Raw genomic sequence first — 24,571 nt, forward strand, 5'->3', positions numbered from 1 at the left:
GTCGTGTTGTCGGTGATCAGGCCTACCACTGTCGTGTTGTCGGTGATCAGGTCTACCACTGTCGTGTTGTCGGTGATCAGGTCTACCACTGTCGTGTTGTCGGTGATCAGGCCTACCACTGTCGTGTTGTCGGTGATCAGGTCTACCACTGTCGTGTTGTCAGTGATCAGGCCTACCACTGTCGTGTTGTCGGTGATCAGGCCTACCACTGTCGTGTTGTCGGTGATCAGGTCTACCACTGTCGTGTTGTCGGTGATCAGGCCTACCACTGTCGTGTTGTCGGTGATCAGGCCTACCACTGTCGTGTTGTCGGCAAACTTAATGACGGTATCAGAGTTGTGTGCGGCCATGCAGTAGTGGGTGAACAGGGAGTACTGGAGGTGACTAAGCACACACTCCTGAGGTGCCCCTGTTTTGAGGGTCAGCGTGACAGATGTGTTGTTGCCTACCCTCACCCTCACCGCCAATAGGCTGTTTGGTTCCATTGAAGTTTCCTACCTAAAGGTTCTGAGTTCAGTGCAGTCATTTACGTCAGCAATCCATACATTCTACTGTTACATGTCAAAGAAAGTGAAAGGTGTATTTGTGCATCCATGCCTTTGCTTTCTCCATGAACAAGACCAATCATGGGCTGGCATTCAACTAAACAGTAGTAAGGTTGTCTGCGGACGACCTTCCTCCCCCAAGGCCCCACTTCAATTAACGGGAGGTGGTGCTTTATAATGTGAATGGGGATTGATTGAACAGACTCCAGCGTGTCTACATACGGCTCAGTTGATGCTGAGGCAACTTGAAGCATAATTGACTTTAGGGCCGTAGAGGGTATCTGTGAACCCCCTAGCCAACCCTTAGTGCAGGATGGAAGGGGGCTTGCTGCAGTTGAAGGACAACATGTCAATGACTTCAGAGCCAGAGAGGGTATCTGTGAACCCCCTAGCCAACCCTTAGTGCAGGATGGAAGGGGGCTTGCTTCTCTCAGAAGAATGCCATGTCAATGACTTCAGAGCCAGAGAGGGTATCTGTGAACCCCCTAGCCAACCCTTAGTGCAGGATGGAAGGGGGCTTGCTTCTCTCAGAAGAATGCCATGTCAATGACTTCAGAGCCAGAGAGGGTATCTGTAAAAACCAAAACTTTCCACCCTAATTGATTTGATTTGATTTAAGTGCAGCACGGAGGGGGGTTTGCTTCCTTCCGAGAAAAGTCAAGTCCCTGTCCTCTCCACAGAGGCTCAGGTAGAATGACTTTGTCGGTGTCTGGTCTGTCACAGTTTTGTATAAACATTACAGAGCTGCAGATTGGCTGTCTGACATCATTCCCTCAGGGGGGAACTGCTATAGTGTATTTCTACTCTAAAATGCATAGATTTTTAAAAGAAAGGCTCTGCGATAAGCCAGCGAAGCCTTGTGCCTTGTGGGGAAGGAAGGGTTGTAAATTCAGTGGAGAGCATCAGAAAAATCTGCACAACAGAGCAGATTAATGGCCGCCTCTCCTGACAAACATATTTTTAGAAACGAGAGAAGGAAAGAAGGTGCCGCCCACTAATCAGTGTATGATGCGTCTGAATGGCCAGGAGAGTCCTGTGCCCCATATATCACACAGACAGACAGAGGAGAATAAGTTAGGCCCAAAGACAACAGTGTAACAGTGGGGGTGGGGCCTCTGCAAATCTGCAGTCTTTCAAACTTCAAGAGATCCATTGTGAGATGTAAAAGTACCTCCAAAGAGACAGTCTAGTATGTTGGGGAGCTATGGGATAGTTTGACTGAGCCACCGAGGGAAGCCGAAGCACCTGAGATGAGATCAAACACATGTAACATCACATCTACTCTCTCTCACCGGCAGCTTGTCATACAACTCCACAGGTCTTCCCATGGGTGACTGTAGGCAAGAGTGGACTAGTTCAACATGTTGGACAAAGGTCTGAGAATGCCCCTATCCTGCTAAAGATTACAAAGAAACAAAGCCATGTGGGCAGAATAATCACAAGCATGTCTTCTTGTCAATGTTTCAAATTACCCGCAGAGAAGCAGACTGTGATGGAACCACAGAAGTGATTGCTGCACAGTCTGAGGACTTATATCTCTTTGGAATGACTAAGATGTGTTTATAAGGGGCTGCCAGTCAGATCTAAGAAACTCTCTCTGTGGTGCTGTGCAGTGCTTCCTCTCTCTCTCTCTGTGAGCTGAGTGGAGCTCTGTCTGATGCTGGGTAAATACCTCCTGTCTCAGCGGAGTCTGCTGAAGTGAGAGGCTCTGGTAGCTGTCACAAGGACTTACCCAAGGAGAGGGACATTAATTGCCCCGTTTTTTTTCTGCAGGAGAAATAGCTGGTTATTTTCCTTATATTGTGGGAACGTATGGGGGAGAAAAGTGTTTTCATTCATAGTGATGTGACACAGCCAGCCTCCCCACCTAGAACCAGTAAGAATATTCATGAATGAACGGGTTGGTTTAGCTGTAGCAGCTTGTAGCAGGAGTGAGGGCAGTTCCTACAGGGAATCGATAGTGAACACAGAGTCCTTACTAGTAGAAATTCTGCTTCTTATGCTTCACTGATGGATTCTCCTTCTTGTTCCCACAGTCCACTACATCAAAGTGGGAGGGTCATGAAACCTGAGCAGTATAGGCTCGGATGAGAGAGGGTTATTCTGTCCTCTAAGCAAACACATGCTGTAAGTTCACGATAACCACCTTTCACTCTTGAACACACACGTACACACTCACACGCACACACACGAACGCACGCACACACACCCTCCCCCAAACTGAATAGCAATCAATATTTCAAGCCCTAAATGTCTGTGATTACTGAACAGTGTCAGGGTTATACAATGAACCTGTTAACTCAGTAAAACACATCTCCATCCCAATTAGACTGAAATAGTCTGGGCTCATCTGAGATGTGGTAATGGCATTTCGCTTCAGGGTCATTCACTAACGATCAACAAGTTGGAGAAAAACAAATTCTGCCCCCGACTCTCACACCATGCATGCCACATTTCTACAGTTGGGTATGGGATGATTGCTTATTGTAATTTATTGAGGCCAAAATGGCAGAAGGCCATTTCCGAAACGTACTTATACATATTCAAAGACACTTGAGTTCTAACGCTTCGAACACACCGACTGCATCATTGCATCACTGCTGCATAACATTTTGCGCAGATTGGTAACTATACTGATGCAGGTATCTTTTGCAGATGGTCACATGCGGTTGGACACATGGAGGAGAGAATCATTTTCGCAGTATCCTCAAAACCCTGTCTTTTTGACACAACTGCTGACAGCTACAGGGACATAAACACGAAACATGCTGCTTGGAGACAAGTGTCCACGATAGTAGGATTGCCAGGTCAGTTTATTAGCGAGCTTGTGCTAGATGTTGCTAGTTAACGTTAGCTAGCTAGCTAGCCTAGCTTGCTAACCTAGCCAATGAGGTGTGTATGTGTGAAAGAAATAGTCATATAAATTATGCTAGTTACTACCCCTGATAACTTTCCCAAATAATCATGTTTGAAAGAGTGTTAGTGTGTATGTCAGATAAACAATAATAGAAATGGTAAATACTACTGTACCCCTGATAATTTGCTCAGATAACTGTGTGTGTGTGTGTGTGTGTGTACAGTAGGTGACATGTCCATGATAGCTATCTAATAACTATAGTTATGCTAGGTAATGGTTTGGGTTATCATGTTCCTGTCTATGTAGAAGAAGACTGTAGGAGGAAGTGGAGAGGACTCAGGGACAGGTATCAGAGAGAGAGAAGGGCAGAGAAAGAGAAGAAGAGGTCTGGGTCAGCAGCTTCAGGCCAGCAGCCTTGGCGCTTCTGCCACATTCTTTCTTTTCTGGATCCATTTATTGTGCCTATGGCAACGAGTGGCAATTTTACAGCCAGACCCTCTACTACGTCATCCACAAGTGTTGTCACCACCGGTGCATCAAGACCCTCAACGTCATCTACAAGTGCGACCATCGCCTCCACCAGTGCAGCGAGACCCTCTACAACATCTACATCATCCACAAGTATGACCACCACCGGTGCACCCATGGAAGACGATGAAATGAAGGAAGCACCTCTGGATCTAGGACCACCTGAGATTATTATGAACCTCACGGAAGTGACCACTGAGGACCTCGTTGAACAGGATGTGGCCGTGGAGACAAACAGAGAGAGAAACGAAGAGGAACAACGTCACACCAGGCGTCATGGGAGGTACCAGCCCCCAGATCCACTCAACTCATTTCAGCAGAGGCTCTTCCATGCCGTCGAGAGGGATGCAGCCCAACCTGATGCTCACAGGAAGGAGGATGAAGAGACCCTCTTTGCCATGAGCCTGGTGCCAGCACTGAAGAGGCTGCCTCAGCAAAGAAAAGCAGCAGTCAAGGTTAAAATGTATCAGCTGCTTTTCCAAGCCGAGTTCAATGGTACGTTTTTTTTCTCTCCACATCACAGGTAGTGTTATAAGTGTTGCGACAGTAAAGTAAAGTAGGTCATTTTTACAGTATAGTCATGTAAGCTAATTGGTATTTCAGATCACAGTATTAATATGAGGCAAATGTATAGCTGTTGTTTCTGGGTTAGAAAACATCCTAAAACAAAACTTTGCTGTCTAAATATTTGCCTGTCACATTCATCTTTTGATCTGAAATACAAATTCCATGAGTAAACAGCAAGTATTACCAACTTTACCACAATGTTCCTATATTTATGCCTCTAACTACACAAGCAGTATTTAGTTAACATAAATCTCACCTTTTATGGTGTCATATCATGTTAAGCTTGTGTATGTTGTTTTTCTCTTCCCTTTCAGAAATGGAGTCAATTTAGCCGATCAGCTCACAGGAAGGACAGGAAGAGGAGAGGAGTTGTCTGGTTGTTGTTTGACCTCCCTCATTGTACCTTTCTTTTCAGACACGTCAGTTCCATTTAAATTCAGTCAATTCATAAAGTCATTTGTTTATAAAGTCTTAGGATAGCATTCATTATTAGTGTTACATACATTTCTGAATTGACAGAATTGAAACTCATACACCGGAGAATTCAGATGCTTTTGTTGGTCTCTTACAAGACTTAAGGTCAATATATTTCTTTCATTTAAAACCACTTGAAAACCAGGGTGTTGAAACTGTTTGTGAAGTTATGTTCCATCGACTGGTCCATGACATCCAGGGACCATTTGCTTGTTTAGCTGTGTTATGGCTACACATTATTTTATTTTTTCAGAGACAGAGACACACACACCTCTTCTCCACTCCTCTCTGTCCCTCAGATCTCCAGTGCCCTACCCTCTCTCTCTTTATGGCCATGTCTGAAGTTCCCCTACTACGTCTAGGCTTTATGAGTAGTCCCTGTATCGGTCTGCAGTTGTGCCAAAATAACATGCTCTTGTTGTTCTCTTACAGATTACAGGCTACACATTCATTTTTTATTTATTTTTTTTAAATTTTTTACTCATTAAATTATGTTTTCATAGTCAGTTGTTTCAGTTGTTTATTAATATCTCATTTAGACTTAATCTGCTTATTTCTTCCCTACACCTTTGCAGATCTAAGATAAGATGAAAGTAAAAACGTATTCTCTTCCTAATTCGTTTTTTTCCCACCTGTATTTTGTCAGGCCAGTGAACATGGTGGTAAACTGTACTAATTGTATGGACCCCAGGTTACTCTTTCCCTTTGTTATCATACTAACTGTATGTTGTATAACCTTAATTAGTGGTCCCGCTCACCTGATGTACCATGCCAGGTGTGTATAATACTGACGTTAATGGGAGAGGGAAGGGGTTAAGGTGTGGTCTTTACTCCCAAATTTCACTTAAATATAGCTTCCAAATGAAGAGACAATGATACATAAAGTAATCTGGGAAAAAATGCAACTTTATGGACAACGGTGGATGGTTCTTAAAATAACCTTTGTGTTAGGGGGCTCTTAAAAGAGCAGTTTCACTCCACGGCATATTGCCATGGGACTTCACCTGCTGGCGATGAGAAGTAGGTGGTCAACTTCTCCCTCACCTGGAGTGCCTGTCTGGGGGCGTTGTTGGCACCTGCCCTGGTGACATCAGGTAGGTGACCATTTGGCGTGCCCATTTCCATCCGGAGCGGCTCCTGGAATGACCGCCGCAGGTAGTTATAGAGAACACGTGGCCTTCACGCAGGCATCGACATTTGAGGGGCTGAGACCAAGCACTCTCCAATACATTCTCCACCGGGCTGCCAGAATCCCAAAGGCGCATTCAACAACTAACCTTGGCCTGGACAATCGTTTGTTAAAGATCCTTACAGGCTTTGGCAATGGCAGCTGGCGTCCAGCGTAGGGCCTCATGAGGTTGGGTCTTAAAGGGAAGGCCTCGTCGCCGACGAAGATGTGGGGAACAGGTCCCAGGTCTTCAGCTCAAGGGAGTGATGCAGATGGTGGAATCTCCAGGGTGCCATCCTGAAGTGCCTGGCCGAAAGCAGAGTCCCGGAGGGTCCCGCCATCACTTCCCTTGCCATAAGCACCAACATCGTCAACACAGAAATAGTAGATGGCATCTACAACAGCCAAGAGTACAACTTAACATGTAACCTTGTAGAATTGCGAAACCTGAGCACGGTGGAGCCTGGATTACTACATGTTTCCCGTCAATGGAGCCAAGACAGTTGGGGAAATTCCACCTCTCCAGGAACTCGGCAGCGATGGCCCTCCAGTCTTCCTCCTTGGGGACAGGCATGTATTCACCAACCAGACAGTCCCAAATGGCTTGTGCCACAGAGGGGACAATGCCTGCCACCGTGGACCGTCCAACTCGGAAGCTGAATCTGATGGTCCTGTAGGAGTCCCCTGTCGCCAAGAATCTAGAATATAATTCCAAATAATGATCAATATTGTGTGTAACTTGAATTCCACCCACATATTCTATCTACTCATATATCTACCTCATTACTGTTTATTATGCTCTACTAATTATATTGTAATACTCATCAACCATCATTAACAATGCCTTGAAACTGTACAATTCAGTCTATGACTATATCATTAAACTGTAGCCCAGGCCAACTCTACTCTTAGAAAGAATGGTACTATCTACTTAAAAGGGTTCCCCGGCTGTCCCCATAGGAGATCCCTTTTTGGTTCCAGGTAGTACCCATTTTGGTTCCAAGTAGAACCCTATTGGGTTCCATGTATAACATTTTCCCCAAAGGGTTATACCTGGAACCAAAAATGGTTATCCTATGGGGAAAGCAGAAGGACACTTTTGGAACCTTTTCCTCTAAGAGTGTATGTGAGTCCAATAAGAATGTAATGAATGACTATAACTGTCTTGAACAACAATGGGTCCTGGAGAAGACTAGCCTACCTTCATCAGGGCAGAAGGCACCTCAACTTTCTTTTCATTTGGTAACATCGCATAATTAAAAAAGGATTATAAACCAACTTTGGGAAAAGTTATAGTCCTAATGAACATTCTGTAAAAGTACATCTGATATCAAATAGGGACTATTAACTAGAGAGCCCTTTAGCTAGCTAGGTTACACATAAAAACAATGTATCAATCAATTATGGTATCAAAGGCTTTAAAAATGTACTAGAATGTAGCTTACCGGAGACAAATCGCCAGGTGTTCAACTGGGCTGATGGACTCCCGGTAGTTGGTATCCATCCGGATGATCCTGGCTCCAACCATCTGGAGCAGGTGATCGAACTGGCTTCGGTCCAGATGAAAGTAACTTCGGAATTCCTCTCCAAACATTCGAAGCTCTTGAATGAGACAGTGGAACTCCCCTGCCTGCTTTCGGGACTTAACCATCTCTGGAACCACACAGACCTGCGCTTTCAGCGGGGCTGGTCCCGGCCCAACAGCGCGAGCAGGTCTCATTGTTGAAAGAGCCTACGCTGCTATCTTGATTTTTTATTATTGCATTTCGCTCCAAAACTGCATTTGAGGGAAATTATATTATAGGCTCTCACAATTAATTTGTGGATGTCATCGAATAAATAATATACTTGGCAAATAAATGAATAAGAAATGTAAAGAAATTCTACAGTCAAACTGTTTTTATTATGTAATCCCAATTTTTTTTTACTGGACATGTGTGCAACAAAAATTCAACATTCACATTTTGCTACTTTCTGTCAAGTCTACGCATACAATTTGACGCATACGTTCGACACAGAACGCACTGCAACTGCCTCTGCAACGCAATGCTGCAAGGCAAACGCAGCGTTCCATTGGAAATGAATGTACTTCTGGTGTTTCAAACGCAATAACGCAGTCGGTGTGTTCGAAGCGTAAGACTATAGTCTTAACGAGCCATACAAGTGGCAGAGCAAACGATAGTTTATATGAGCGACAAGTGACTGTGTCTGCAGCATATTATGTATATAAAAAATGTATCAATATTGATGCATACAGATGTAGGATCTTCATTTGAGCCAATTTGCTACAGCAGGAAAATAATCCTGCAGCAACAGGAATTGTGAATTATTATGTGGATTATAATTACAGCCAGAACACAAATATCCTGAAAGCCAATTTTCTCTTGTACGCTGTTAGAAGGATGTAATATTTATGACAGTGATATTTGATGTGATTACAATTCAACAAGGATTCGCCCGGACCTGAGTGGTAGTAAATAAGTGGCCATTAGACACAGGGAAATAATTACATACAGAACTAAAGAAAGAGAAAGAGAGAGAGAGAGAGAGAGAGAGAGAGAGAGAGATGGCCATTAGACAAAGGAAAATAATTACGTACAGAACAAAAGAAAGAGAAAGAGCGAGAGCGAGAGAGAGAAAGAGAGAGAGAGAGAGGGAGAGAGACGAGAGAGATAAATAAAAAGAGAGAGAGAGAAAGAGAGCTGGCTTTTAGCAGCCAGTTAGTAAATTACAAATAAGTGGCCATTAGACACAGGTTAATAATTACGTACAGAACAAGAGAAAGAGAAAGAGAGAGAGAGAGAGAGAGACAGTGAGAGACAGGGAGAGACAAGAGAGAGGCAGAGAGAGAGAAAGAAAGAAAGAGAGACAGAGAGAGGAAAATAAATCAAGAGAGAGAAAGAGAGAGAGAGAGAGAGAGGAGAGAGAGACAGGGAGAGACAAGAGAGAGGCAGAGAGAGAAAGAGAGACATAGAGAGAGGAAAATAAATAAAGAGAGAGAAAGAGAGAGAGAGAGAGAGAGAGAGAAAGAGAGTCCAATTGGTAAATTACATAGAAATGTTTCCATTAGAGTTCCAGTACGTGAAGCAAACCATTTTGCTATTTGTTAGGACTGCCTTGAAAAGGGGGAAAAAACATGATAATTTTTTGAGTAATTTAGTATCCCCATCAGGCACTCACTGCCACCTGGTTATTATCTTCAACCAGCTTGGGATTCTGATTCGTTTTCTTGGCATGGACGCTCCCTTCCCAGGTCAGTTTATTCTGCCTCACATGCAGCTCCATGTAACCAGAAAATGCCCTTCATGGCCAATTTGTGACCAGAACATCTCACAATAAGCTATTTGTGAGGGTGGAATCACCTCCAGAGAAAAGTAATGGACTTTGAACCAGAGGGTTCTAATTCATGTTTGTCCCGAAAAAAGGGTCTTTGATAATGCATATACATTAGATGCAGATATTGGTTTCTGTATTGAAAAAGTAGTCCATAATGCACAACATGATTTCTATATTCTGTTACAGGAAATTGATTATAATTGATCTTTAATGGATTCCCATATTGCGTCTATAATTGCCTCAAATCCAATTAAAATATTACAACAGCATAACACTGGCTTACAATGTAGTGTACATACTATGACAGAAAATACATGCCTTGAATCAATAACAGAAAGTCTATTAAATGGCTTATAGCTCTGCTCAACTTAAAGTCAACACATACCACTGTGCTGATTGAAATACCGGAACAACTTCAGGTACAAAATCATCCACTTACACAGTCAGACACACACACACACAGCGCACCCACACGCAATTACACACAACCAGAACTAAAGCCTTCTCAGAAGTAGCTGACTAAAGCCTGGCTCTGCAGAACAGATGACTGACAGTTCCCATCAGCCAGAGACTAATGCTCCCTCAGCTGCTGTCGACCGTCAGCCCTTGGGCTGAAATTACACCCCAGCCCGGCCCCATCCCAGCAGCCCCCGCTGAGGAGGCACAAGGTGTGAGGCATCATAGTCACGCCACTGCCTTCTGCCTTAACACGCTTCACCTGAAGTTCACTGAGCTGCCTCAAACCAGCCACACCATCCCAGGTCTGGAACCTTCCAGACGTATGACATATCAGTGTCCTGTAACATAATGTCATGTTTGCAGGGAATGTGTGGGCAGTGCTGTTATGTAGAGAGGCCAGGCCATGGTGTGCAGTAAAGGGATTCTGGGTCGTGGATTACTGCCTGGGTCGTATGATATGCAAGGTACAGCAGATTTTTGACTAGAGAGAACCCACTGGGCAAAAACTGGTTGAATCAACGTTCTTTCCACGTCATTTCAACCCCAGAATTGAATGTGATTAAGTTGAATCAATGTGGAAAACTGATTGGATTTCATGAACGTCTTGAACGTCATTAACGTTTTGTTCATTTCAAGTTGATTTCACATTAGATGACAACTCAATAAAATGTCAATCAGAACTAGACATTGAACTGATGTCTGTGCCCAGTGGGAAACCACATGTCATGTGTGGCAGTAAGACTAATAACAGGCTTGTTTACTGTATGCAGGTGACCTTCCTGGTTAAGTAAATGACAAAGAGTGGAGAACCGTGTTTGACGCATTAAGACAACTACAAAATAAGCATGTCGAATAAAACACGTAAGACACTTCACTGATGCCAATGAGCATTCTCGGCTACACACTTTATTCACTTCAACATGTCGTTCATCTTTATTGTGGATTCAATGAAGGAATTCCATACTTGTGATGCTCACCACAGGATGTGCAGTGAAGTGAGAGAGAAAATTCACCTTCATTAACAACATCCCTTCCATCAGTGTCTCTGCTCCAGACAGTTTCAGTGACTGCAACAGCTCAGGAGTTAACCCAGCTCTGCCAGCTTAATGATAATAACAATATATGCCATTTAGTAGAGACTTTTATCTGAAGTGACTTACAGTCATGTAGGCTTGTATTTTATGGGTGGCCCAGGAATCGAACCTGCAATCTTGGCGTTACAAGCGCCATTCTCTACCAACTGAGCCATACAGGACCAAAAAGGCCTGTCCGTCTCTGAGTAGGCTACTTCTGTGTCATCCATAGTAAAAATACATGCTGGTCTTGGCAAAGTTTACTGGCTCAAATAGCCAACCAACCAGCCTGTTACCAACCCTTTGTAAACTTTTGGAAAGAATGGTGTTTGACCAGATTCAATGCTATTTTACAGTAAACAAATTGACAACAGACTTTCAGCATGCTTATAGGGAAGGACATTCAACAAGCACTTACATTAATGACTGATGATTGGCTGAGAGAAAGTGATGATAAAAAGACTGTGGTTTGTTAGACTTCAGTGCAGTTGCGACCCGTCATTCAGGGCAGGTGGGGCTTTTGAGCCCAACATTTTTAGCAAAAACATAATAAATAAATAAATAAAACATTGGGGGGGGTTTGCATGTTATTTTGGCATTAATACAAGTCACATATCAGTTTGCTAACAATGTAAAAAAAATATATATATAGATAATTGAGTTAATTAAGCTTATACAAACATGGTCCCTTTTTTGTTTTCTTGAGAAGGCAGCTCCAAAATGCAGGTGTTTCAGCCTAGCTCTGTGCTTTCTGTAGTGGCAGGGCAAGCCAGCAGAAAATATGGAACGTTGCATTGTGATTGGCTCAGTGTTCTGTCACTCATGGGGAAACTACGTCACTGCAAAGTCTAAGGGGAGACCTCAAAAATTAGAGCCCTTTGGGTGCTGCCATAGAGTTACATTAGAAGTGCCCATCCAAGAAGGCTCAAGGTCATTGGCCACAGATAAAATGACGTTAAATCACGTGATATGTACAGCAGCTTTGATTGGACTGATCATGTCAACATCATACTTTCAAAATAGTAGCTAGCAGTCATCATCATGAATCAAGTCGACTGGCAAATCCTTTTATACTGGCAAATCCTTTTCAATCCTCATCAGCCATTGGACATAAAAATTACACAACAAGTTTGAAATCGAAAATTCAGCAATGAGTGGTTTGGAAGGAAGTGAGCACAGCACAAGGTGAGTCCAAACTAATGTATTTCCTGTAGGCTGTTTTAGAGAAATGTCATCATCAAATAGTGTAAGAGCTTTCATTGTCTGCTGATATATTACATTTTACATTTTAGTCATTTAGCAGACACTCTTATCCAGAGCGACTTACAGTAGTGAATGCATACATTTCATACAATTTCATACATTTTCTTCTGTGCTGGCCCCCCGTGGGAATCGAACCCACAACCCTGGCGTTGCAAACACCATGCTCTACATCCGGGTTAGGGGAGGGTTTGGCCGGGGGGCTTCCTTGGCTCATCGCGCTCTAGCAACTCGTGGCGGGTCGGGCGCCTGCAAGCTGACTTCGGTCGTCAATTGAACAGTGTTTCCTCCGACACATTTGTACGGCTGACTTTTGGGTTAAGCGAGCAGTGTGTTAAGAAGCAGCGCGGAGTGGTGGGTCATGTTTCGGAGGACGCATATCTCGACCTTCGAGCCCGTTGGGGAGTTGCAGCGATGAGACAAGGTCGTAAACTACCAATTGGATATCAGGAAAATGTGTAAAACATTTTTTTTTAAGTGTTATATGGGAAATGTCTCTTACGTATGGAGTTGCTATAGGAGTTGATGACGGTGTGTATCTGGTTGGGGGACAGAGGGCAGCCGTAGATAGAACTCAGGGTGCTGTAGTCCTCAGTGGTCAGGTCTGGAGGGCCGATGGCCGGGGCAGTGCACACCGTCACGTTAAAGTCCACCCTGCCATGACCCTGAGCCTTGCTACTGTTCTCCTTACAGAATGGAACCTCAAACAAGGGCTGTGTGTGTGCCAGCAGCAGTAGTAGCAGTGTGCGGCTGTGTTGGAAGTTCTGCAGAGTGTGATGGCCCTTCTCCAGGGCCTCCCTGAAACAACACAGTGTATCCTCCACATCCAGAGGAACACACACCACACACATGGCCCGGCGCACCTCAGAGAGTTCGAGGATATGGCCCCGTTATTTATCCTACGGTTCTGCCTCATTTCCGCTCGTCGTTCCCTTATGCCATAGTTTGTACATCTTAATTGTCATTAGAAACCACATTTGTTTAAGCAAGTCAGCCATATCAGCTATGTTTTTTAAAAGGCAGTAAATGAGGCTGAATGAACTGTCTCGCTGCCAGACAAGGCTCCGCTGATAGCCAGGTGTAGCAGTGGTAAGGTGTTGGGACTCACCGTTATAGTGAAATTAATGTATTGTTTAGCGTCACCAGAGGTCTCTTCACAGTCCCCAAGTCCAGAACAGAATATGGGAGGCGCACAGTACTACATAGAGCCATGACTATGTGGAACTCTATTCCACATCAGGTAACTGTACTGTTTTATCTCCCATAGGGCGGCTCACCAATGGCCCTCACCATTAGGGTTTTGCCGGGGTAGGCGGCCATTGTAAATAACAATTTGTTCTTAACTGACGTGCCTAGTTAAATAAAGAAAATGGATGCAAGCAGTAGAATCAGATTTAAAAAGCAGATAAAAAACATCTTATGGAACAGTGGAGACTGTGAAGAGGCGCACACAGGTACAGATACACGCATACACACGCACACTCTAGCACACGTACTCTACACACATGTACATTGTAATAATGTTATATGATGTACTGTTTTATCTTTTGTTTTATGTGTCACGTAAGTGCCTTAATGTGTTTGGACCCCAGAAAGAGTAGCTGCTGCCTTGGCAGGAACTATTGGGGATCCATAATAAACCCCAGGAAGAGTAGCTGCTGCCTTGGCAGGAACTATTGGGGATCCCTAACAAATACACATACAAATATAAAAGTGAGTGCTGTGCTGCTGAGTCGGGCTCTGGGTCGGACACAGAGTCTGTCTGTCTGTCTGTCTGTGTCTACTTCTCACCTTGACACAGTGTGAGGATTGCCAGGTTGGGCCCATAGGGTTCTGGTCAAAAGTAGTGCATTATGTAGGGATTAGGGTACCATTTGGGACGCAACATGTCTGTAACAGGGCACTGCCAGAAAGGGCTCCCCTTACAAATTGGCAGTAAGTGCCACAAGGGCACATCAATACAGCGCCAGTATCATAAGCTTAGTACTGTCTTGGTGTAGTAGTAATGGTAGACATGGTACTGCTTATTGGAGAATAGACTTATATTCATTCTCTGTGGAATAAAATACATGACTACAGGACTACAGACAGGAATAGAGACAAGACTAAAGACATGACTACAGGACCACAGACAAGACTACAGACATAACTACAGACATGACTACAGGACTACATACATGACTACAGGACTACAGACATGACTACAGACAGGAAACCAGGGCTACATTCAGACTGTACCCAGGATTACATACATGACTACAGGACTACAGACAGGAATACAGGGCTACATTCAGACTGTACCCATGACTACAGACAGGACTACAGGACTACAGACAGGACTACAGGCATGACTACAGGACTACAGACACGAATACAGGGCTACATTCAGACTGTACCCATGACTACAGACGGGACTACAGGCATGACTACAGGACTACAGACAGGACTACAGACAGGAATACAGGGCTGCATTCAGACTGTACCCATGACTACAGACAGGACTACATGACTACAGACATGACTACAGACAGGACTACAGGACTACAGACAGGACTACAGGACTACAGACATGACTACAGACAGGAAACCAGGGCTACATTCAGACTGTACCCATGACTACAGACGGGACTACAGGCATGACTACGGGACTACAGACAGGACTACAGGACTACAGACAGGACTACAGACAGGAATACAGGGCTGCATTCAGACTGTACCCATGACTACTGACAGGACTACATGACTACAGACATGACTACAGACAGGACTACAGGACTACATACATGACTACAGGACTACAGACATGACTACAGACAGGAAACCAGGGCTACATTCAGACTGTACCCAGGATTACATACATGACTACAGGACTACAGACAGGAATACAGGGCTACATTCAGACTGTACCCATGACTACAGACAGGACTACAGGACTACAGACAGGACTACAGGCATGACTACAGGACTACAGACACGAATACAGGGCTACATTCAGACTGTACCCATGACTACAGACGGGACTACAGGCATGACTACAGGACTACAGACAGGACTACAGGACTACAGACAGGACTACAGACAGGAATACAGGGCTGCATTCAGACTGTACCCATGACTACAGACAGGACTACATGACTACAGACATGACTACAGACAGGACTACAGGACTACAGACAGGACTACAGGCATGACTACAGGACTATAGACACGAATACAGGGCTACATTCAGACTGTACCCATGACTACAGACGGGACTACAGGCATGACTACAGGACTACAGACAGGACTACAGGACTACAGACAGGACTACAGACAGGAATACAGGGCTGCATTCAGACTGTACCCATGACTACAGACAGGACTACATGACTACAGACATGACTACAGACAGGACTACAGGACTACAGACATGACTACAGACAGGACTACATGCATGACTGCAGGACTACAGACATGACTACAGGACTACAGACAGGACTGCAGACAGGACTACAGACAGGGATATAGGGCTGCATTCAGACTGTACCCATGACTACAGACAGGACTACAGACATGACTACAGACAGGAATACAGGGCTGCATTCAGACTGTACCCAGGACTACACGCAGGACTGCAGACAGGAATACAGGGCTGCATTCAGACTGTACCCAGGACTACACACAGGACTACAGACAGGAATACAGGGCTGCATTCAGACTGTACCCAGGACTACACGCAGGACTGCAGACAGGAATACAGGGCTGCATTCAGACTGTACCCAGGACTACACACAGGACTACAGACAGGAATACAGGGATGCATTCAGACTGTACCCAGGACTACACACAGGACTACAGACAGGAATACAGGGATGCATTCAGACTGTACCCAGGACTACACAGGACTACAGGACTAAGGACAGGACTACAGGACTACAGACAGGACAGGACTACAAGTTTCAAGTTTTATTAGTCGTATGTACGGGATACACATGGTATACATTGTCCAATGAAATGCTTACTTGCAGGTTACTTCTGGACAATGCAACAACAATCATTTGATGGGATGTTACATGTTCCTGTGGCTTAGGGAAGGTTGTGTTTGGATGATTAATGTTGTGTCTGTGGACTTTGTGCTATAACTATGCATTCCACTACAAGCCACACACCGACAGTAGACAGTAATATAGGACTACAGGACTACAGACAGGACTACAAGACTACAGACAGAGAGTAGACAGGACTACAGACAGGACTACAGATAAGACTACAGGACTACAGAAAGAGAGTAGACAGGACTACAGAACTACAGACAGGACTACAAGACTACAGACAGAGTAGACAGGACTACAGACAGGACTACAGACAGGACTACAGACAGGACTACAGATAAGACTACAGGACTACAGAAAGAGAGTAGACATGAATACAGGACTACAGACAGGACAATAAGACTACAGACAGAGAGTAGACAGGACTACAGAACTACAGAAAAGACTACAAGACTACAGACAGGACTACAGACAGGACTACAGATAAGACTACAGGACTACAGAAAGGGAGTAGACATGAATACAGGACTACATGACTACAGACAGGACTACAAGACTACAGACAGAGAGTAGACAGGACTACAGAACTACAGACAGGACTACAGACAGGACTACAGACAAGACTACATGACTACAGAAATAGAGTAGACATGACTACAGGACTACAAACAGGACTACAGAGAGTAGACAGGACTACAGGGCTACATGATTACAGAGTAGACATGACTACAGGACTACAGACATGACTACAGGACTACCGACAGGACTACAGACATGACTACAGGACTACAAACAGGACTACAGGGCTACATGATTACAGAGTAGACATGACTACAGAACTACAGACATGACTACAGGACTACCGACAGGACTACAGACAGGACTACAGACATGACTACAGACAGAGAGTAGACAGGACTAAAGACAGGACAACAGGACTCCAGAGAGTAGACAGGACTACAGGGCTACATGACTATAGACATGACCACAGGACTACAGACCGGACTATAGGACTACAGACAGTGAGTAGACAGGACTACTGAACTAAAGACTACAGACATGACTATATGACTACAGACAGAGAGTACACAGGACTACTGGACAACAGACAGGACTACAGACAGGACTACATGATTACAGAATGAGACTAGACAGGACTACAGGACCACAGACATGACTACATGACTACTGGACTACATACATGACTACAGAGCTACAGAACTACAGACAGGACTACAGACATAGAGTAGACAGGACTACAGACAGGGCTACAGGACTACAGACAGGATTACAGGACTATAGACAGAGAGAAGACATGACTACAGGACTACAGACAGGACTACTGTACCACAGACAGGACTACAGACAGGACTACAGACAGGACTACTGTACCACAGACAGGACTACAGACAGGACTACAGGACTACAGACAGGGAGGGCTACAGGGCTACTTTCTCATGCACGCACACACCAGATGGCACATTCATAGATTTCTAATTGCTCTGTCATTCAGGAGACGAGTCTTTGTTGTTGCTATGCTGAGTGGCCGGCATATACAAACACCTCATCTAAGAGCCAGTCACAACTGCAGTGACTGCAGGGAGGGGGGCAGGGCAGGAGGAGAGGGGGAAAGGAGGAGAGGGAGGAGGCTGGCTGTCGTGTCGCCTGATTGCTCTGCGAGTGCAGCAGGTAATCTCCTGCGGCCCCATCTGTAGCTCAGTTGGTAGAGCATGGTGTTTGCAACGCATGGTGTTTGCAACGCCAGGGATGTGGGTTCGATTCCCACGGGGGGCCATGTATGAAATGTATGCATTCACTACTGTAAGTCGCTCTGGATAAGAGCGTCTGCTAAATGACTAAAATGTAAATGTAAAAATCTCCCACACTATGACATGACCTTGAGCTCTTCACTCAGGACAATCATAACTTGACCAACTGGGCAGCTGAGCTGACCTAAGCACATCTTACAGGGACATCTTCCACTAGCTCGCTCCAAGCGTTTAAAGACCCTGCCAAAAGCATGACCTTCTTCCTGCCTGTTTTTTTATTGGATTTGTTGTCCCACACAGCAAGCATCGTTTGTTTGTCAGACGGCTCCATTCTTCTACTACAGGCCCCACCGCTGAACGTTTCTGCTTATTATCCTCCAAATAGTAAATAAAAGATTCAGTCATAGATAGAGTCCCTGCCAGCTGCCGATGCTGCATGCAATAATGAAGAGATTTCCAAACAGAAGAGAGAGAGAGAGAGAGAGAGAGAGAGAGAGAGAGAGAGAGAGAGAGAGAGAGAATGAGAGAGAGAGAGAGAGAGAGAGAGAGAGAGAGAGAGAGAGAGAGAGAGAGGGGCAGAAAATACCTGGAGTTCTTTAATGTCAAATTAGGAATGAGTCTAAACTATTTCACATTACTGTTAACAGCAAACTCCCAAATAACCGCGTCTGTGTTTTTACAACAGGACGAGCCCAAAATATCAGAGTCATCTGAAGTAATTACCACAGCTTGGGAAACTAAGGGAGGAACAATTTAAAAAAGAAAGTAGATTAGCAGCCATTCCAGCCATTGAATGGTTGAATCCCAAACTGGACTACAGGAAGCATGGCAGTTCTTCTTCTTCTTTAGCCACACTTGTCAGTCCCTCAGTCCTCCACTCCACTAGCCTCTTCTCTCATCCGAGTCCACACACAGCTAGTTTAGCGGCTGGTCTCAAGTCAGTGCCTTTCCTTTTAGACGCTAACTTATCCAAGGTGATAAGAGCTGTATCGAGTGCCAAAGACACTCAGGAGCTTTAGTGGTCATCAGCTCCTTTTTAGGGGTCGATACTCACTGGTTTTATGAGCCTATCTCAAGGCAAATATGTGGAAAGAAAGGAGCTGTTAAAACATTAAACTGGTCATAAATGTGCAGTGAATGATTAATAGTGAATCATGGTGATTCATAGTGAGAGATCAACCAACGTAAAGACAAGATGTTTTTTGATGACTAACGTCAATATACCTTTACAATGTACTTACTTCAATAAGCCTACACAAGGCACTACCCACAGGATTTTCAAAGACAAATAGAGATAGTCTGAGGTTTTGTTCTACTTCATTGTATTGTGTATCCTCCTCATTCTATACGTCAAAGTCTTGGCTGGGCAAACACGAATAGATGTGAGATTGGCGAGCGCATTCAAGCTTCTGCCATTTCCAAGGTGAGAGTCCTCTCGCTACAAATGATTTACCACAATATCCTCATAACACTTGTTCCTGCCAATTCCTGTTTTCTTTCACACACACACACACACACACACACACACACACTTACCAGAAGTTGACAAGGAAGGGATGCTCGAGGTTCCGCATGATCTGCATCTCCTTGAAGACATTGCGGACCTCGTTCCGTTCCACACACTTCAGTTTGTTCATGTACTTCATGGCGTACATTTTCTTTGTGTCCTTTTTCTGCACAATGCACACCTAGAGAGAACAGACAATAGCTGTGCATTCATCATGCTATCAACTGAGTTTACTGAATGTGTTTCTTACTGACCATTGCAGTGTTGTTTTACTTATATGTAAACACAAGCTGGAAGAAAGCGCATCCACAGACTGTCGAAGTTGAAAACAACTGTTCTATTGCAACTGTAACTATGCGCATGAATTACCTGACACATGAAAAAAATCACAACATCAAATGTCGGTAGAAATTCATAATTGTCGATGGACAATTTGTTTGTTCGACATGGTGGGATCTTTTTATGTTTGTAAAATTAATTAATTGATAAATGGCGGTGGAATACTTTTATTGGTAAATATTGATATAATAACCATCATATCTAAGTGAACTTGGAGTCATGTGATGATATGTTGTGTGGACCTCCCACTACGACTGGGAAAACCATGTAGTTTATTAGGCTACAGATGAATGAAATGATGATGAACTTCACAGGCTGGTGAATGTGCAAGGTGACAATAAATATCCAGGGTCTGGTGACATGATGATCGGCTGCTTGGCTACCGTTTAATGAATAAAAACAATCTTGCACTTATCCATAATAATCTAATGTAGGCTAGCCTAATGTTTCTGCGAGCTGTTGGCCAGAGCGCACGTTCCAAGTTCAGAGTGGGGACATTTTTGTGACAAAACCATCTGTAGAGTTGAAATTGTGATGGAAACCCAATGAACTTGTATTTTTTTATTTGGTACATGGGAATTTAACCGCAAAAGTACTTTCTATGTGCACTACGTCATCACTCACAGCCTTTTATCCGCAACAAGTCAATTTGATGGAAACACATCTCTGGTGGGAAAATGTGCATATTGTTTTTGTGGACATTTTTGAATATTTACATTAAAATCTGTCGCCAATTGGATGGAAACCTAGGTTCCCCTTGTCAAGACAAAAAAATTGATTATTTAATGTGTAGATATCTAGTTACATAATAATAGGTATTTAGCCAACCATAATGGCAGCTTCAATACAACCTGCAACAGACTAACCATTCACCAGGACTGATACAGATGAATTGCTCTAATAATTTGTGCTGGTGGTTTACTGTACATGTACTTTCAAGTCAATAAGGAAGTGATTAAAGTGATCTAAGTGAGTGATTAGACCAGTGGTTCACAACCTTTTTCGATTACTGTACCACCAACTGAATGCTGCTCTGTCCAGAGTACCCCTGAAGTACCCCCTCGTGCATTTTACCAGTCAGCCAATGGTCTCATGAGTCTTCTCACCTACCCCCAGGTGTCCTAGTACCCCTGGTTTGGAACCACTGGTCTAGATCACTGGCACAGTTCATCAAGAGAGCTCTGATCAAATCCAATTACTGAACATCAACCATGCACTTTAATTAGACTTATCTGAGATGCTAGGGCTAAATTCTGTCCTGAAACTAAATGGTGTGTGTGTGTGTGTTTGAATGATAAGACAGTCACTTAGTAGGTAGCTGCTCCTTGACTCAGCAATTTACTAAAACAGACTTACCTTCCCGAAACTTCCTTTCCCGATAGCCCTTAAGATTTGGAAGTGATCGAAATTAACTGTGGAAAAAGAGGAGCATCTGCTCATTTCCATATCAGGGAAACAGCATCACATTAAATCACTATCTTGCTTATGAATAATGAATAAAGTAGGTATGAGAATACCTAATTTACAGTCAATGTCCTTTATAAAAGCCCATGAGGTAGCCTTATAGACTAATATGTAAAAGGTTCTAAACAGGAAGTCAGCTGTTTCATTCAGCTCATTATAATAATGCCACAATCAGGTGCAGACAGACTGCCCCCTTGATATAAAATGAACTTGGGGAGAGAAACTAGAGGCAGTTTACATTATAGCCCAGAAGACAACACGCTTTTACAAAACAATGTAAAGAAGTTGCATGTTTTCCACTGAACAAAATAAACATTTCCGTTGACTTTCAGCACTTTCCTGCAATGAGCCTTAAATTTCTCCTCACCACACGTACACTGATTACACTCTCTCCAATTGGAGACAGTTGTGGCCTATTTTCACAGCCATGGTAACAGGGACAGAAGGTTATCCCACTCTTTCCACCATCTCCCAGGGTGCCGTGCAGCTGCCGCCCACCCTCTCACTCTCTGTCCCCCTTCATGTGACCTGGCCGGTGTACCCCCCCACGAGCAGCAACACCTCACATCCCTTTGGAGCAGCTGGATTGGATGTGACAGTTAATTATATGTTCTGTTAGTCATGTATCAGTGGCACTTCCCCTCTCCGCTAGTTGTGCTTCACTGTTTACCAGCCCTGCTATTAAAGAAGCACATGGGGCTTCCTCTCTGGAGTGGATATATCATAATATCCCTGGCTTCAGGCTCTGAGCCTAACTGGTTGTGATGGGGGCTTAGGGTAGGACAGCTGTGGTCTGACTAGGAGGAGACAGCAGAGCAGTCATGTTAGGTGCAAAAAGGCTGCAGTGTCAGTTAGTTACTCTGTCTCTCTGTCTATATCGCTGTCTGTCTGTCTGTCTGTCTGTCTGTCTGTCTGTCTGTCTGTCTGTCTGTCTATATCGCTGTCTGTCTGTCTGTCTGTCTGTCTGTCTGTCTCTCTCTCTCTCTCTCTCTCTCTCTTTCTCTCTCTCTGATGTACGTGAGGCTATAGCGGAGCCTCACGTACACTGCCGAGCAGCCATGTCTGAGGAAGTCATGTGGTTGCTGTGGCGACTGAAACAGAACCCATGGGTCCCAGTCAGCCGGAGCGTGAATAAAGCATGATCACCAAACAGGCATGTCCAGGGGACAGACAGACGGACGGACGGACAGGGAGGGAGCGAGGGAGGACAAACAGACAGAACAGACAGACAGACAGACAGACAGACAGACAGACAGACAGACAGACAGACAGACAGACAGGCAGGCAGACAGACAGACAGACAGGGAGGACGGACAGACAGACAGACAGACAGACAGACAGACAGACAGACAGACAGACAGACAGACAGACAGACAGACAGACAGACAGACAGACAGACAGACAGACAGACAGACAGACAGACAGACAGACAGACAGACAGAACAGACAGACAGACAGACAGAACAGACAGACAGACAGACAGACAGACAGACAGACAGACAGACAGACAGACAGACAGACAGACAGACAGACAGACAGACAGGGAGGGAGGACGGACGGACAGACAGACAGACAGACAGACAGACAGACAGACAGACAGACAGACAGACAGACAGACAGACAGACAGACAGACAGACAGACAGGGAGGGAGGGAGGGAGGGAGGGAGGGAGGGAGGAGGGAGGGAGGGAGGGAGGGAGGGAGGGAGGGAGGGAGGGAGGGAGGGAGGGAGGATAACAAGGTTGGGGAGGGAGGGAGGACAAACAGACAGCTAGGTTGGGGAGGGAGGGAGGGAGGAAGGGAATACAAACAGACAGCTAGGTTGGGGAGGGAGGGAGGGAGGGAGGGAGGGAGGGAGGGAGGGAGGGCAGAGCTTTAGCATGATGGTTAACAGGACAAAGTCATGTCCTACCTGTAATACGTAATACACATGACATGATTCTTGTTCCAGGGACAATAGCCAACTGAGTAATACTTTTTTAAATCCAACAATCAATGTCACATTGAATCCACCAATTAATGTCCCAGGTATTACATGACATCATCGACAGCAACATCATCAGTCCCAGACAGCTGCGGTTATATTCAACCATTATTACCACATCTCTACTGTCGAGTGATGTTTTTAAGATTACCCCAGCGTGAGTCAATAAATAATCACGTCCAGTAATTGACTTCTTTATTGTTGTGATCACTAACTGAATGTGTGTTTGCTGTAAACAGAAACACTTCGTTCCCATTCTTAATAGTCTCATAACGCACTCAGTCCTGTTGATGTACTAAATCTGTCTCTCTGTCTCTCTGTCTGTCTATCTCTCTGGCTCTCTGGCTCTCTGTCTCTCTGTATCTCTGTCTCTCTGTCTCTCTGGCTCTCTGTCTCTCCGTCTCTCCGGCTCTCCGGCTCTCTGTCTCTCTGGCTCTCTGTCTGTCTATCTCTCTGGCTCTCTGTCTGTCTATCTCTCTGGCTCTCTGTCTCTCTCATTATCCCTGTCATTTTTCTGGCCAACACCAATCCCAGGTGTCCAGGCAGTAAATGTGTGTCATTGGGAAAATGAACACACAACTGCAATGTCAAAGACATAACAACAATTTCAAGGAGCACTCCAGTTATTTTGACCTCCCAAGTACGATTCTGAGTCCGATATTACTTTTATTTCTGAGGTGATGACTTGTTCATAATGGGTAACTTTTCCTTTCTAACAAGTCGATCGATGGCAGAAGCTCAAATAACAGGAAAGAAAACGTTGAAATAAATGCATGACCATTACTCTGGAAACGGCATAAGATAACTATGTGGCTCGAGTCACAGCAAACCATTTCCAAAGTGTACGTTCTAGAAAATATTCAATTGTTGAGATAGTACACTCTGTCTGTCTGTCTGTCTGTCTGTCTGTCTGTCTGTCTGTCTGTCTGTCTGTCTGTCTGTCTGTCTGTCTGTCTGTCTGTCTGTCTGTCTGTCTGTCTGCCTGCCTGCCTGCCTGCCTGCCTGCCTGCCTGCCTGCCTGCCTGCCTGCCTGCCTGCCTGCCTGCCTGCCTGCCTGCCTGCCTGTCTGTCTGTCTGTCTGTCAAAGCTGACCTACCAATAAATCAGTTGAGGCTGCTGAGGGGAGGACGGCTCATAATAATGGCTGGAACAGAGCGAATGGAATGGTATCAAACACATAGAAAGCATGTGTTTGATACCATTCCACTGAT

At 44.6% G+C, this 24,571-nt stretch overlaps 2 protein-coding genes across 2 annotated transcripts in view; one reads left to right on the plus strand and one right to left on the minus strand.

The window, feature by feature from the left end:
* stk32a (serine/threonine kinase 32A) overlaps positions 1-24,571 on the minus strand; it is an 87,525-nt gene that overhangs the window by 57,701 nt on the left and 5,253 nt on the right. The window contains exons 3-4 of the mRNA XM_045717345.1: positions 21,270-21,325; positions 19,604-19,755 (exon numbers count right to left, since the gene is read on the minus strand). Coding sequence (XP_045573301.1) covers positions 19,604-19,755; positions 21,270-21,325 — 208 coding nt within the window. The remainder of the gene's footprint in view (positions 1-19,603; positions 19,756-21,269; positions 21,326-24,571) is intronic.
* LOC123742496 (cell wall integrity and stress response component 2-like) lies at positions 3,709-5,025 on the plus strand. Its single transcript, XM_045717346.1, has 2 exons — positions 3,709-4,425; positions 4,812-5,025. The coding sequence occupies exons 1-2, from the start codon at positions 3,867-3,869 to the stop codon at positions 4,826-4,828; spliced, it is 576 nt and encodes a 191-aa protein (XP_045573302.1). The 5' UTR covers positions 3,709-3,866; the 3' UTR covers positions 4,829-5,025.

The sequence above is a fragment of the Salmo salar genome, chromosome ssa04 (assembly GCF_905237065.1).
Source record: "Salmo salar chromosome ssa04, Ssal_v3.1, whole genome shotgun sequence".
Classification (NCBI taxonomy): Eukaryota; Metazoa; Chordata; class Actinopteri; order Salmoniformes; family Salmonidae; genus Salmo; species Salmo salar.

Coding starts and splice junctions, on each gene's coding strand:
- LOC123742496 (XM_045717346.1), top strand. CDS start 3,867: ATGGCAACGAGTGGCAATTTTACAGCCAGACCCTCTACTACGTCATCC.